Source organism: Notothenia rossii, assembly GCF_949606895.1.
Source record: "Notothenia rossii genome assembly, chromosome: 4".
Lineage (NCBI taxonomy): Eukaryota > Metazoa > Chordata > Actinopteri > Perciformes > Nototheniidae > Notothenia > Notothenia rossii.
Genome location: NC_136902.1, coordinates 14,765,523 through 14,778,844, shown reverse-complemented (window position 1 = coordinate 14,778,844; position 13,322 = coordinate 14,765,523). Strand labels below are relative to the sequence as shown.

Here is a 13,322-nt window from a genome sequence, read left to right as displayed (position 1 = left end):
TCCCCCCACTCCCTCACAGGAGCTTGTTCCCTCGGCGGCCACAGGATTCACTTTGTTTTTGATCATTTCTCAGATTCAGTGCTAGACAACTTATCTGCTTCTCTACATTCTCCCAGGCCCAGAGGAGGAAAGCAGTGCTTTTTTAATACCCTCGCTCTTTGCCTCTTCCTCTGATGTGCTGAAAAAGACAATAGACAGATAGGGAGAAGGAGAAGAAAGGAAATTCTGGCCAGTGTGCTTTAAAAAGCGTGTTGGTCCCGAGGCTTGACTGGCTCTGTAGACTACATTTAATCATGCAGTTTGACCAATAGTATTACTGTACAGTGCCTGTTTCGCTTTATAGACGGAGAAATGCTGCAGTGTCAAGGGCCAATCTGCAGCCTTAGGGTTACTCTAGAATATTAGTTATTCACAGTAGTCACCAACTGTATTATGGAGTAAGAACGGAGCCTTAATATTGAAATAAATAACAGGATATCTTATTTTTGTATCTAAAACTGGAGGATAGGTTGTTTGCCAATAATTCCCAAAGCGACATATGAATATTGAATATTTGCTTAACAGAGACAGGTGCACAATGCACCATTTTAATTTGAAACAAGAGTAAGTACTTAGATTATAGCAACTTAACTACTCTGTAAGGTTTATTAAAATATAAGGGTTTAGGCTAATAATAAGTATGTGTGTTACAAGACCTGACAATAACTGAAAATGTGGGTTTTAATAAGCTGCTACAGATGACCTTTACTGCCTTCTTGTTGGTGAACACAGTCTAATAATGAGAACAATAGTCAAATATACAATATAATACCATATTCAATATGTTTGAGTTACTTTCCATGTGCATTGCTTTTCTGGCAATGTACCAACATGCCTTACAACACTTTACAAGAAAACATGTAAATATATTAATGCCCACAACACATACACACTCACAGATGGTGCATTATTTTTTTTTTCATTATTAACAACAATATCTAATAGTATACGCTGTGAATGAGCTGCAGATCAGAGATCATAGCTCAGACCACATTGTATTCTGATTATCTGAATAGTGCGTATTTCTCTGCTGCCATGACAGCAAATTATAATTCAACAAACACAGAGGTATATACAATACAACATATCAAATCTTTGATCATGTGTCAATCTTTAAGTCTAATATCAAGTCTTCAGCAGTTCAAGCTTCTTAAATATCAAGGTTTGTTTCTGCTTTGTGTTTTATTCTTGTTTTTTTTAAAGACATCAGTTTTTGCAGTCAAAAGATTGGCAGTAATTTGGTCTGACATTTTATGATTGTTAAAATTGTAATTTGAAATAATTGCTAGACTCTTAGTTGGATCATATGTAGTGTTAGTTGGAGCTCCACATCAATAACCGCACATAGTCCTAACCAAAAATGTCCTTGAGCAACAATTCAACCCCGACCTCAAAGGATTGCTAACTATGAAGCTACCCCAAACGACTGGGAGAAATAAGGATCCCCCTATGGAGCATTCAATTAAATCTTTCAAACAAAAAAAAAGGCAATCTCAATCTTGACATGAATCATCAGACACCGTTTGCAAAGACTGAAGCTCCTCTGGTAGCGCCTTTGTTAGTCCTTATTAGCTTTTAGCCTGTTGAATAGTGTTGGCCCAGACACCCTGGGACCCATCATTGTCTTCTGATTAATTAGCATTACTGGCACTCTGTTTGTCGACCCTCAACTCCTCTAGCCTTTTCTCCCTCCGTCCTTTGTGTTCCCGCATGGCTCCCTTGTTCCGAGGTGATGATTGGACTGTGTCCTGAACTTAAGAACGTAATAGGGAACATTCACAGGGAGTTCAGGACACAATTAATGATTACCAGAAAGCCAAGTCTTCTGAAGGCTTCCATCCCTCGTTTCATCCTCCCTTAACAAAGACGAGGGACCTTAAAGCAAAAGGAATACCATATGAGGATGTAATGCTCTTGGATTGTTCCTGCCCACATTCTCGGAGAGATCATACACTTCTGCTGGTTGATTCGAAAGTGTGAGAAATTGACAGAAGTCTCGTTAATTAACAATAATGATCTGTTCCCAGTTTGGGGAAACTAGGAAACAGGGAGGAGAGATAATTGGGGGCTGGGTTAGAGGTGAGAACGCTGAATTTCTTTGTTATATGACCATTATGAGGAACATTCATAACAATGGCTGCAAATGCCCTTTTAGTTCTCTTCTCTTTAATTATGTTTTGTTATAAGAAACTGCAGTAAAATATTTTTTGCAAAGTGAGCTCATGCATTTTTTATTTGCCGGGTGAAATAGTAAGATAGAATAATCTTTAACTGCAGAATGATGTCACCGATATCTCTGCCACTTAAACTGCCTTCATCGCAGCGCTACCGACAAAATAACAAGTGATGAAGGTGAATCATTGCTTTATTGGTTGCATTCACAGTGGCTTAATTTTCTAACATAATCAATTAGGCTGTAATTAAAATGCTGCCATAGGAAAACAGAGGCAGTGGAGGAGTGAGTGGGCAGGAACAGCACACCAGTGTTTGGGTGCAGGCCAAAACTATACTGGAGTAGTGGGCGGCCTGAAGTCAGGATCCCATTTGTTTTATAGTCCCACAATGGGTTGCTGTGTTTCTTTGTGCAGGTATGTGCAATAATCAGAATCAGGAAGCCTTTGCTCATCCCACAGCAGAGAGAATAGCAGTGTTACAGCAAAAGGACAGTGCAGACAAAAGGCAAACATATGATTAGTAGATTAGCATAAAGAGGAAAGCACATTTTAATATAAATAACAGTGATATAAAAACAGGGAGGGGCACCAGATCTGATGACTGATGGAGGGGAGAGCTTCTATCTGATACTTAACTATATTGTGCCCTCCGTCTGACAGCAGCCTAGCTGAAGGACATGGTCAGTGTGGCTGTCGTGCAAAGAGAAAACAGCCTTGTAGTTTTATCGCCATCCTGCTGTTGTAATCCCCGTCCACCAGCCAAAGGAACAGCGGTGGGAGCGCCTTGCTTCGCTCGTGCTCCTTCTGATAAACTATTTCACCAAAGACAGCAGGGAAACCTTACAACGGCCGCTGTGGAGTCTTAATCCGACACCACCAATAAAAAACACTCCTAATCTCAGACAAACTGTGCACGTATGTGTGTGTTTAGGGGAGAGAGGGAGAAAGAGAGAGAGAAAGAAAAAGTGTCCCCTTGTCATCTCACAGCCCGTGCAGACCATCTGCGCGTTAAAGAGCTGGAGTCCAAGCAAAGTATTTAAACGGGTTTAATGTCTTCAGGAGGGCCATAACCTTGGTCCTGTAGGACCCCAGAAGGCCCATCATGCCAAGGCAGAAGGTCTCTTAATGTACCAAGCAGATGACAAGGATGCAGAGTTCACACACACACACACACACACACACACACACACACACACACACACACACACACACACACACACACACACACACACACACACACACACACACACACACACACACACACACACACACACACACACACACACACACACACACACACACACACACACACACACACACACACACACACACACACACACACACACACACACACACACACACACACACACACCGCAGAGCAACACAATCCACAGGAAGTCTCCAACATTGGTTCATCCACTCGCTTCTTCCCTCCCTCCCTGTCTCCTTTGTCCCTACTCTCAAAACAAAGCGGGAAGATGTCAAAAATCTCATTAAAAAAATAATGGCCTCCACCTGCTTTCTCTCCGTTCTCATTCTCTCCTGCTTGCCTTTCTAATGACCAGCTTGGAAAAACCTGCCATATTCCCACTATGCACAGAGCTCCGGACAACTACCTCTTTGCACACAACGCATTCAGCCAGAAAACACACACACTGGGCACACAAAGACACATAACTGTTCCACAGCATGGCTTCCCAGGACTAACAATATTAATCAAAAGGGACTCCTGCAGGTGTAACGCCTTGCTGATCTCATAAACCACTCATGTCTAGACTTTAACAGGGAAAGAAATGCTCAACCACGTGGGTAAATCATTTATATGAGCCTCTCAGGAAAATCCACACTCCATCCTTTAAAACTATTGGACACATACATCAGGCCTGAGGTTACATGTTAAGTAAATATATGTCAACTGGCTTTTTGTCAACAGCTCCCTGAGGTCAGATTAGCCTTTGGCCTGAAGAGCATAAAGAAGCACCTCAGTATGTCCGTTGTGTCTGCGCCACTTTACAACACGTCCAACAAATGTCTGCCTCATGTGTCTAATTAATAACCATGGAAAACGGATGTGTCTGTGTCTGTCTCCGTGACTGAATATCCACACAAAAATTAGCCATAAACCATGTAATAGTTCAAACAGATGGTAGAGAGAGAAAAAGGATTGGTGTTGTTATTTTGCATTTTAACAGGAGATTAGATGGTTGCACAGAGAAAACATGAAGGAAACAGAACGACAAAAGAAAAGAGAGATAAGACTTTGTGAAAGATTAGAATAAAGTGAGACACCGAGATCCTAAAGTAATAATGAAAGGAAACAATGGGAGTGATTTAGGCAGGAACAGAGAGAACAAAAGGAGGCTGTATTCCAATAAAGGTCTAATCTCCATGAGGAGGCCTGTCTGCTATCGACCCAGATAACACTGCGGGCTCTGTATCATGAGATTTGGGGCTAAAGGTAAACAGCAACTCAAAACAATCTAATTCAGTTTGAGGGTGAAGGGAAAGAGAAAATTGATGTATTGTCCATCCCTGTGGAGTGTGTGAAAAGAAATGGCATCTTTTATTCAGGCCCCTATGAGTCACTCCATGGAAGCGGACGTCTGTCCCACATCACCACTCCATGGAAGCGGACGTCTGTCCCACATCACCACTCTGAACCACTAAAGGGTGTGTGTCAGATTTTGGGCAGAGGAGAAGTTTATTTTTAATATAGTTCTTGGTATATTATTAACATCCAAGCCATGGGATCCTGTAAGGTTATTTTTGAAATTGAGTCATTTTTCCTTATGAAAATAGCTATGTGCAAAGAAATGTATATGTATACTGTATTTCAAATGATGCACCTTTAAAATGCAAAATGGTGTTCAGAATACAGTCCAAAACGCACAGTCAACTAACAGGCCAGCAATTGGATTTTGAAAAAATCCCCTAAATCCTCATAGGAAAGCTTCACCGACCGAGGCAAGGGAGACTCATCACCCAGGGCATTCTGGGAGCCCGCTGGAAGAGATTTTAGAAAATATTATCCTATGGAGAAAAAAAAGTTAATTCACAGCTCTGAACAATTTGTTTTATTCAGAATGCAAAGCTCTCTCAGCCATTTCTCTTGGATTCTGTTTATCCTTCTAGTGGCCAACTGCCATGCTTTGAATATGACAGAAACAAGGTGCCACTGGAGGGAGAGAGAAGGGATGTGGGTCAGACAGGCAAGGCATAGATTTAAATGCCAAATGCTGCAATGTGAATCTCTACTGAATGGCAGTGTATAAAGACAGTGTAATAGACTGTAAGGGTATGCCTGTAAGAGGGTGAGAGAGCGTATATGTGTGTATGTAAGGATGAGAGAGAGCGAGAGAGTGCTTACAGTGCATCTGCAGATGTATTTATGAGTACAATAGCAACCCTGCGGCTGGCCAGGAGGGTTAAGGACAGATATGGCCAGCTTAATTCAGACATTCAAGCCATTCATTCTGGCTGATGAGCTAAAGGAGGGGATCTAATTTTCAAAATGGAGCCAAGCACCAGTGGAGTTTCTAAAAAGAAAGCGATGACTGCAGAGAAATTCTCCCATTCCTTGTGAGACGTCAGCATTGTCATAGCTCAGGTATGTCCAAAAGAAGCACTTAACACATTACCAATATGTCTTTCAAACACGCTTACCCCCCTTTCTCACACACACACACACACACACACACACACACACACACACACACACACACACACACACACACACACACACACACACACACACACACACACACACACACACACACACACACACACACACACACACACACACACACACACACACACACACACACACACACACACACACACACACACACACACACACACACACACACACACACACACACACACACACACACACACACACACACACACACACACACACACACACACACACACACACACACACACACACACACACACACACACACACACACACAGAGAAAGTGAGAACTGCCCAAAACCACAAGTAACCCAAACAAAGTCCAAGGTCAGCAGAGCGGCCCACTGAGCTGAAACCGCCGGCCCTGGCTTTCATTACCAGGAAGAGACTCAGCACAGGGGATGAGGGGACACATGGGATGGGGTTACGTTAGCTGGCTCTGTTTGTCTGAGGGAGTCTGGCCCGGGCCCAACTCCTACTCTCTCGTCTGCGGAATACAAAACACTCCAAACATTGTGACAGCATCCATTGTTGATTCGAATATCAAACGTTCACATTTTCGTTACTGTGCTTTTCGACACAGCGAAAAACAGACCCTTACTGAAGAACTTTGTTATACAGATTTGACAGCAGATTTCTTTTTTTGAGTGAGGTGTGTGTGTGTGTGTGTGTGTGTGTGTGTGTGTGTGTGTGTGTGTGTGTGTGTGTGTGTGTGTGTGTGTGTGTGTGTGTGTGTGTGTGTGTGTGTGTGTGTGTGTGTGTGTGTATAAGTCATTTAGTGTGTAACGTTAACCAGGCCTGGCAGAGCTCTGGCTCTAATGGTGCCTGTGACTGAGTGGTAAAGAAGCAGTCATAGCTCTAATGAAAGCCAGGCATAAAAGACAGTGGGCGTCCTCAGCACCAAATGTGTCATACATGTACATGCGGCGGTAAGTTATAATGTACGTATGGACACACGCAAGCACCCACCCACACACGAACTAAATTAGACCTATCAGCCCTTTAAATCATTTTCTCATCGCTTAAACCCCTACTGTTTCTCTGCTGTTTATATAGAGGCAGACACCTATTTGCTGCTAAAATGTAAATAAAAACACCATCTGACCCTCTAAACTGCTCTGTGAGAAGTGCAGATAACATTTTGAAATAACCATTAAATGTCCAGTTTACAACCTCATAGTCTTCCAGCACAAACTAAGCAGTGTCCTGTTTTTATGTGCGTCTCAGCCATTAACTCTGGCAACTGGCAGGGGTTTTCCAGATGAATACAGAGCAAATCAATTCACTCAGCAGGAACAATGCAGGGTGTAGAATTTACTCCTGGAAATGTTTATTGGACACACTTTGTTTATCGATAAAAATCCCTAGTTGGCCAAAAACACAGGGAATCTTTAGGAGGTGATGTAAATGAGCATCACTGCTGATTAAAAGAAGATTAGTCAAAAACAAAGTTGTGGAAAGCTGAAAATAACTCCAGAGAAGGCTGAAAATGGAAATGAGTAACAAATTGGGATGCTGAAGAAATGATGAAAAAGGGAGGAGCAGTTTAGTAACACAAGGTTGCAATTCAAAAATCCATTTGATACAATTTGCAATTCATATTACCATGTTAGATACAATTTCCAATGTGGCTGAGATGTATCCTTGGTTTTGATCATTGCTTTGGCTTTGTCATCATATTTGCTGTGGGGTTTTCAATAACTACCATAGTGTGTCACATTAATGGTAATTTGGTACTACAGTGTGATTCAAAATGACAAAATGTGAAATGCAACACCCTCCACCTCCAAGCCGACCTCCTGTCTAGACCCTCACATCTTCCCCATCATGACCAAGGTCCTAGTTCTGTCCTTCCCATTATTCCCCCAGGGGCTAACACGAATGAATGTATATATTTGTGTGTGTGTGTGTGTGTGTGTGTGTGTGTGTGTGTGTGTGTGTGTGTGTATGTGTGTGGGTGCGTGTGAATGCGGAGTGGGTGAGTGTGTGCGTGAGTGGGTGTCATTACTCCTGCCCCCATCTGACGGTTTTGGGTTAAACAATGTTATTATTAAAGCCTTTCCAGAGTAGCTTCCTGCCTCCCTCCAGCGACACCCTTACAAACTATAAATCAACTGCCTGAGCCCTGTAAATCACAAACGATGTGTGTGAGTGTGTGTCTCTGTGTGTGTGTCTCTGTGTGTGCCTGGTGGCCACTGCAGCTGTGCTCTCAGACGCGCATGAAGATGACATTGCAGCTGTGAGCGTGTCACAGCATAGATGAGCCCATGTTACTCTAGTTCGAGTCTTTTTTAAATCACATTGGAAACAAATGACAAATGTTAAATAAAAGCATATGCTTTGAATATGAATTTAATGGGAATACTGAAAATGAATTACAGGCATGTATGTTTAATGAAGGGAGATAATTATGTTTTTTGGTCTGAAAACATAGCAATGTTTGAAGCTGACTTTTGTGTTTATGTGGATAATGTTGTCCACTAAAACCTATTTTGTCAGTAGCCAATTGAATTCCTTGTACAGAAAGCATCCCTGTTGGACCTCCAAAGATTAGTTTATGTCTGAACGGAAACACAGAGACATTTTCATCTCTTTGAGACCAAACCGGATAAATAATGCTCTCTGAAATGCACGGCTCCTGTGCAGCAGTGATGGCTCATTCTGTGATTGCTTGTGATTGTGTTGACACCCCCTGCTGGGCTGAAAATATCACTACCTCACAGAGAGCAAGCTCACTGCCAGCAACATTGTCCCATATCCAATCCCACCTCCAGCCATGCAGGCTACAATATACTGAAAGTAATGAATCACTAAAATCAAGCGGATATCTTCTTCAGCCTCATATCACTCCAAACACAAATATACACAAACAAGAGAAAAAACAACCCAAAAGCAATACATTGAAACCTATTGTATATCCTTAATCTAACCGACTGTGTGAAACTATACGCTTATGTATACTCAAGAGCAGTGTCGGGTTTAGACAGCTGTATCCCCAACAGAATGAGAAATATATAGTGTGCCGCTGCCGAAAACACTGCCGACCAATAAAAGAGCTATTGTGTGCCCACAGCAAAACAATACAGTTTAGCTGAGCTATGAGGAAAAAAACATTTGGATCAATACAGAATTGCAATTAGCCCACATTGGCAGGAGCAGTGCCAGATTAGACACAGGATGTCGATCCCATTTCCTGCACTATCGGGCCCCCAAACTAAGTTGGCTCACTTCGTAATTGGAGCAACACACACAACTGGGTAAGACACTGCAGTGTGAAGGTACATGAGGTTATGGTGATGAAGATAGGGATGATAATAATAATAATGGTAAGAAGGTTGAGCAATGTAGGAAAACAAGAAAAAAGGATAGCATGTCAAATAAAAGCATTTGAAGTGTGATCAAACGCAACCACATATATTTTGACCTCAAATGTTGAAAACATGTGATTCTTTGTGTGAAGATGCAACATCGAAGCACAGCCTTACAACAGCAGACCAATATACCGACTTAAAGGCGCAGAGTTAACCTGACCATCCCATTTCTGTTCACAGTATACTTTGTTTACAATAATCGCCTTTAAGCTTCACACATGCATCAATTTACAGAATTCAACTTTTTAAAGTTTTACATCAGTGTTTTTAAATACACAAATGATACTTCCACAACATGAATAGGACATGGCCTTGCATTGAAAGAAAACACATCACCACATATATTTTTCTTTCACTGCCATGATCTCATTTTGAGCTCTCACAATGTACATTTTCCTGACAAAACTGAATATAACTGACACGCCAATTAAAGGTCTTACCTTTGAGTGTGCCATGGCCTTGCAGTACATCCCTTGAAATCAGCACAGAGTAGAAGCTTTGTGAGAAGCCAGGTCGGCAGGGACCTTTGGAAGCTTGCTCCCCATTATTCCTCTGGAAAGAAGAGAATAGAAAGCAAGACATCGATAAACATGGATTCCATTGATTTCTGGCCTTTAGCTTTGGAGAAAGCCAGCAAATTGTACACCAGTTAGCAGAAATATATTCAACAAGTTTATAAACTATATGCTCCTGGGAACACGCTCAGGCAATATCTGTTATGGATAACTTGCTCCCTAACAGGAAACCAGGCAATGATTAAATGGGGATTTTATTTTAAGTATTTTGGTCATGGTTAAGTGAGATACACAGCAAACACCCGCACACACACACACGGTATATGCATCAGAATGTTTTCATCCTGAACCTGGGTTACACTAGCAGAGGGGAGCAGAGAACTGAGGAGAAACTGAGCAGTGCATGCCTGTGAAAACTTTGCACAAAGCATTCAGAGCTTGCTGTTGGTTAAATTGAACGATCTGACCCACTGCAGCCTCCACAAAAGTCAATGTGTGCGCGCACAAAGACACATGGTGCCAAGGCTGGCTGGAGCCTGAATGTGGAGGAGACATAATGCACTAAAGATGCCCCTCTTGGGAACGAATACCGCAGGAAAAAATATATCTGTCATTTTCCTAAATTTACATGGCATAAGTAATGGCTTTAGACACAAAAAGTGGCAGAGGGAAAGATTTAGCAGGGTTCCTTGGTGCACCGTTTGGAGAAGCCCACCGGCGCCGACCTAATTCAGCTTGTATTGATTAAATGACGAGAAACGGTTGAAAAGCACCTTACAACTTCAAAGGTTAACTTATTGCAGGCGGATGCTGTTTGGTCAAGGGAGCCTTTTAAAGGAAGGTTCTGCTAAAAAATAAGCGTGATGACTCAAATAGTTTGATAAAGGATACAATCATCCCGAGTGATAAAAAGCTGCTGCAGTTTTAACTTGTGGAGGATATTGCAGTGATGAATACGCAGCGTTCCAGAGAATATCTGGCGAGGTTCAGATTAGACAGTGCTGGGTCGTTCACTCTTTACTTTCTTCATTATATTATCTCGGAAACATCGTCATTCATTAGTAACCTATTTGCGTACTTGTAGGGAAATAACGAGCAGCGCTGCAGCACACTGGACTGACACTGGACTCCATGACTTTATTCAAGCCTGTGCGTTATGGCTGTGAAACCCTGCACCCGTCATGCGCCCCGCACTCTCACAACTCCTCTACACAGAATAAGAGGTTATAAGACAAAAGCGAAAGCTCACCCCGAATGTGTCAAAAAGAAGGGCTGCTGTCAGGACCAGAGCGAAGTCAGTTCTCATCGTGGCGAGCGAGCGAGCCAGGGCTGCCTGGACGAGGAACCAGAAAGAAAGAGGATCGATTCGCGAATCTTCTAAAGTAATTGTGTAAATTCCCCTTGTTGCTCAGTCTCTTCGTTAGGTCCCTCCTCGCTCCGTGAGTGTGCTGCAGCTCTGGCCCGAGTTTCCCCGGCTCTCTCATCTGCAGGTGAGCGCTCCGCTCAGCACCAAGGCGCAGCGTCACTCTCCAACCCCTCCTTTCACCCGGCGCAGGAGAACTCCACACACGCACTTAAAGAAACACTCGGTCTGAGCTTCGGATCAAACAACCGCACCACAGACGCCTTCCCGGGGTCCCAGGTATTTTAATCCCTCTCCTGGGGAGACCTAAAGGGCTTCGCAGTTTTATGGTTGAAAATAAAATAGGTCGGTAAACCATGATTGAAGTCTCTTTGCCGAAGTATGGGAAAGTCATTAACCACTAGCCGTGAAAGTTCCAAGCAATAACATCTGACATGTACATTATTAGATTTAGACAGTTAACTAATCGGGCAGACGTGCGCAACATAAAAATAGTACATTATTCTTTTTCTTTTAAACTGACTGGTGTAGATCCAGGTGCAGGTTTGTAGACTGAGCTAACGAAAGTGAAGATGCACATGTCACGTGTGCAGTAAGTAGAGGCCTAACACGTGACCTGCCGGTGATCAGTACAGGTAAAAAAACAGCCCCACCTCTCCACTATGTTCCAACTTCTGAAAATTCCTTCATAATCGTACTGTACAGAAAAAGCATCTCATCACATTGATAGGTTGCCCTTTAAGATAACGCCACATATTTCACATACCATTGTCTAACACACCAAATGTATGACTAGCAATAGTTATGAAATGATTAATATATCATGATCGATAGCCTACTTGTAATAGTTTTAATTATCTCTTGTTCAACATTTGTGATGAATAATTGGAATTATTTAATACTATACGTTTATCTATGTGCTACAGATCATTTGTATTGGATTAGTATTCTGAGTCTACCACACTTTCTTTTCATTTTGTGTAAGCGACAAGAAGAGAACCATTGACAGTTGCAGATGCATTGTATGATAAAACACATTTCTCAAACCAATCATTTGATAGGCATTCATGGGTAATCATTATCTGCAACTGAAGCCAGGAATCATTTTTGACAAAGGGGAATGTGTGGGTGAAATTGAAATGCTTATATGAATACAGACCTTGATGTTGACCCTCAGTCAGCATTGGTGTGAGCTTTTGTATCGTTTGAAAGGCCTTGTGTGTGGTATTTGATCTATTTATTAAAATGTAAACCAAGTAATGAAGTTATGCTCAACACCATAATTCTCTTTGTAGATGTGTAATTAATAGTGTTAGATTGTGACTATCACACTGGCTCAACTCACCAAATACTCAGCATGCCTTTTGAAGAAATTAAAACACTGTCCCTGACTTTTAGAGACATTTCCATCAGAAGACAAGTTGAACAAGAGTCAATTCAAAAGGGTAACAATGTGAATCCAAATGTCCTACAAAGACTGAACTTGGCTTTCTTTGAACTGAGCTTTCGTTTCCAACTTAATGACTGCTGACTGAAAAAATGCTATAGTATTACCTTGCATCTGTTTCCATGAAGTTCAAAACAATCTCTTACCATTAGCGGTTTGTGTGCCTCGACAGTGTCTCGTCGATACATAAAACCTTTCCACAATCAAATTGGTCTATACAGTATATGTGCTTTAAAAGCCAATTGGCTCTAATCCTTTCAAAAACAAAATGAATGCATTAGTGGGCGGGTGCCCAGCAGAATTTCTCTTTGTGACATGCAGGCATTTGGTCTCTCCCATCCCAATCCCTTTGTCCCAAGGATGAGCTTCGTGTCGTCTGTTTGGCTGATGAGCTCTGTAAAATGGATATGGTGGTTTTCCTGATAAATGCTGTTATTGGCAGGTATTTTTTCTTCTCTTAGCTTTGTGTGTTTCAGTCAACATGGTCAATATGTGGTAATGTCACTACTCAGAAATGTGATCCTGGACAATACTGCAAAACTCCCAATTGCATTACAACTTAATGAAATTATTAAATCTTGCAATTTTAGGTTCAGCAACTAAAATGTGGTAAGGCCTGGTTTTCAAATATGATGCAGCAAAAACGTGTTTACCCTAAGTAAATATTTAAAATAATTTTCCACCTTTTGTCATAGCAGGAAATTATAGTTTATTGTATT

General features: G+C 41.8%; 1 protein-coding gene across 1 annotated transcript in view; it reads right to left on the bottom strand.

The window, feature by feature from the left end:
• The window catches only part of LOC307034710 (cadherin-4-like), a 216,484-nt gene extending 204,844 nt beyond the window's left edge, over positions 1–11,640 (bottom strand). The window contains 2 exon segments of the mRNA XM_079673589.1: positions 9,719–9,830; positions 11,043–11,640. Coding sequence (XP_079529715.1) covers positions 9,719–9,830; positions 11,043–11,099 — 169 coding nt within the window. The 5' untranslated portion in view covers positions 11,100–11,640.
• Positions 11,641–13,322: the final 1,682 nt, after the last annotated feature.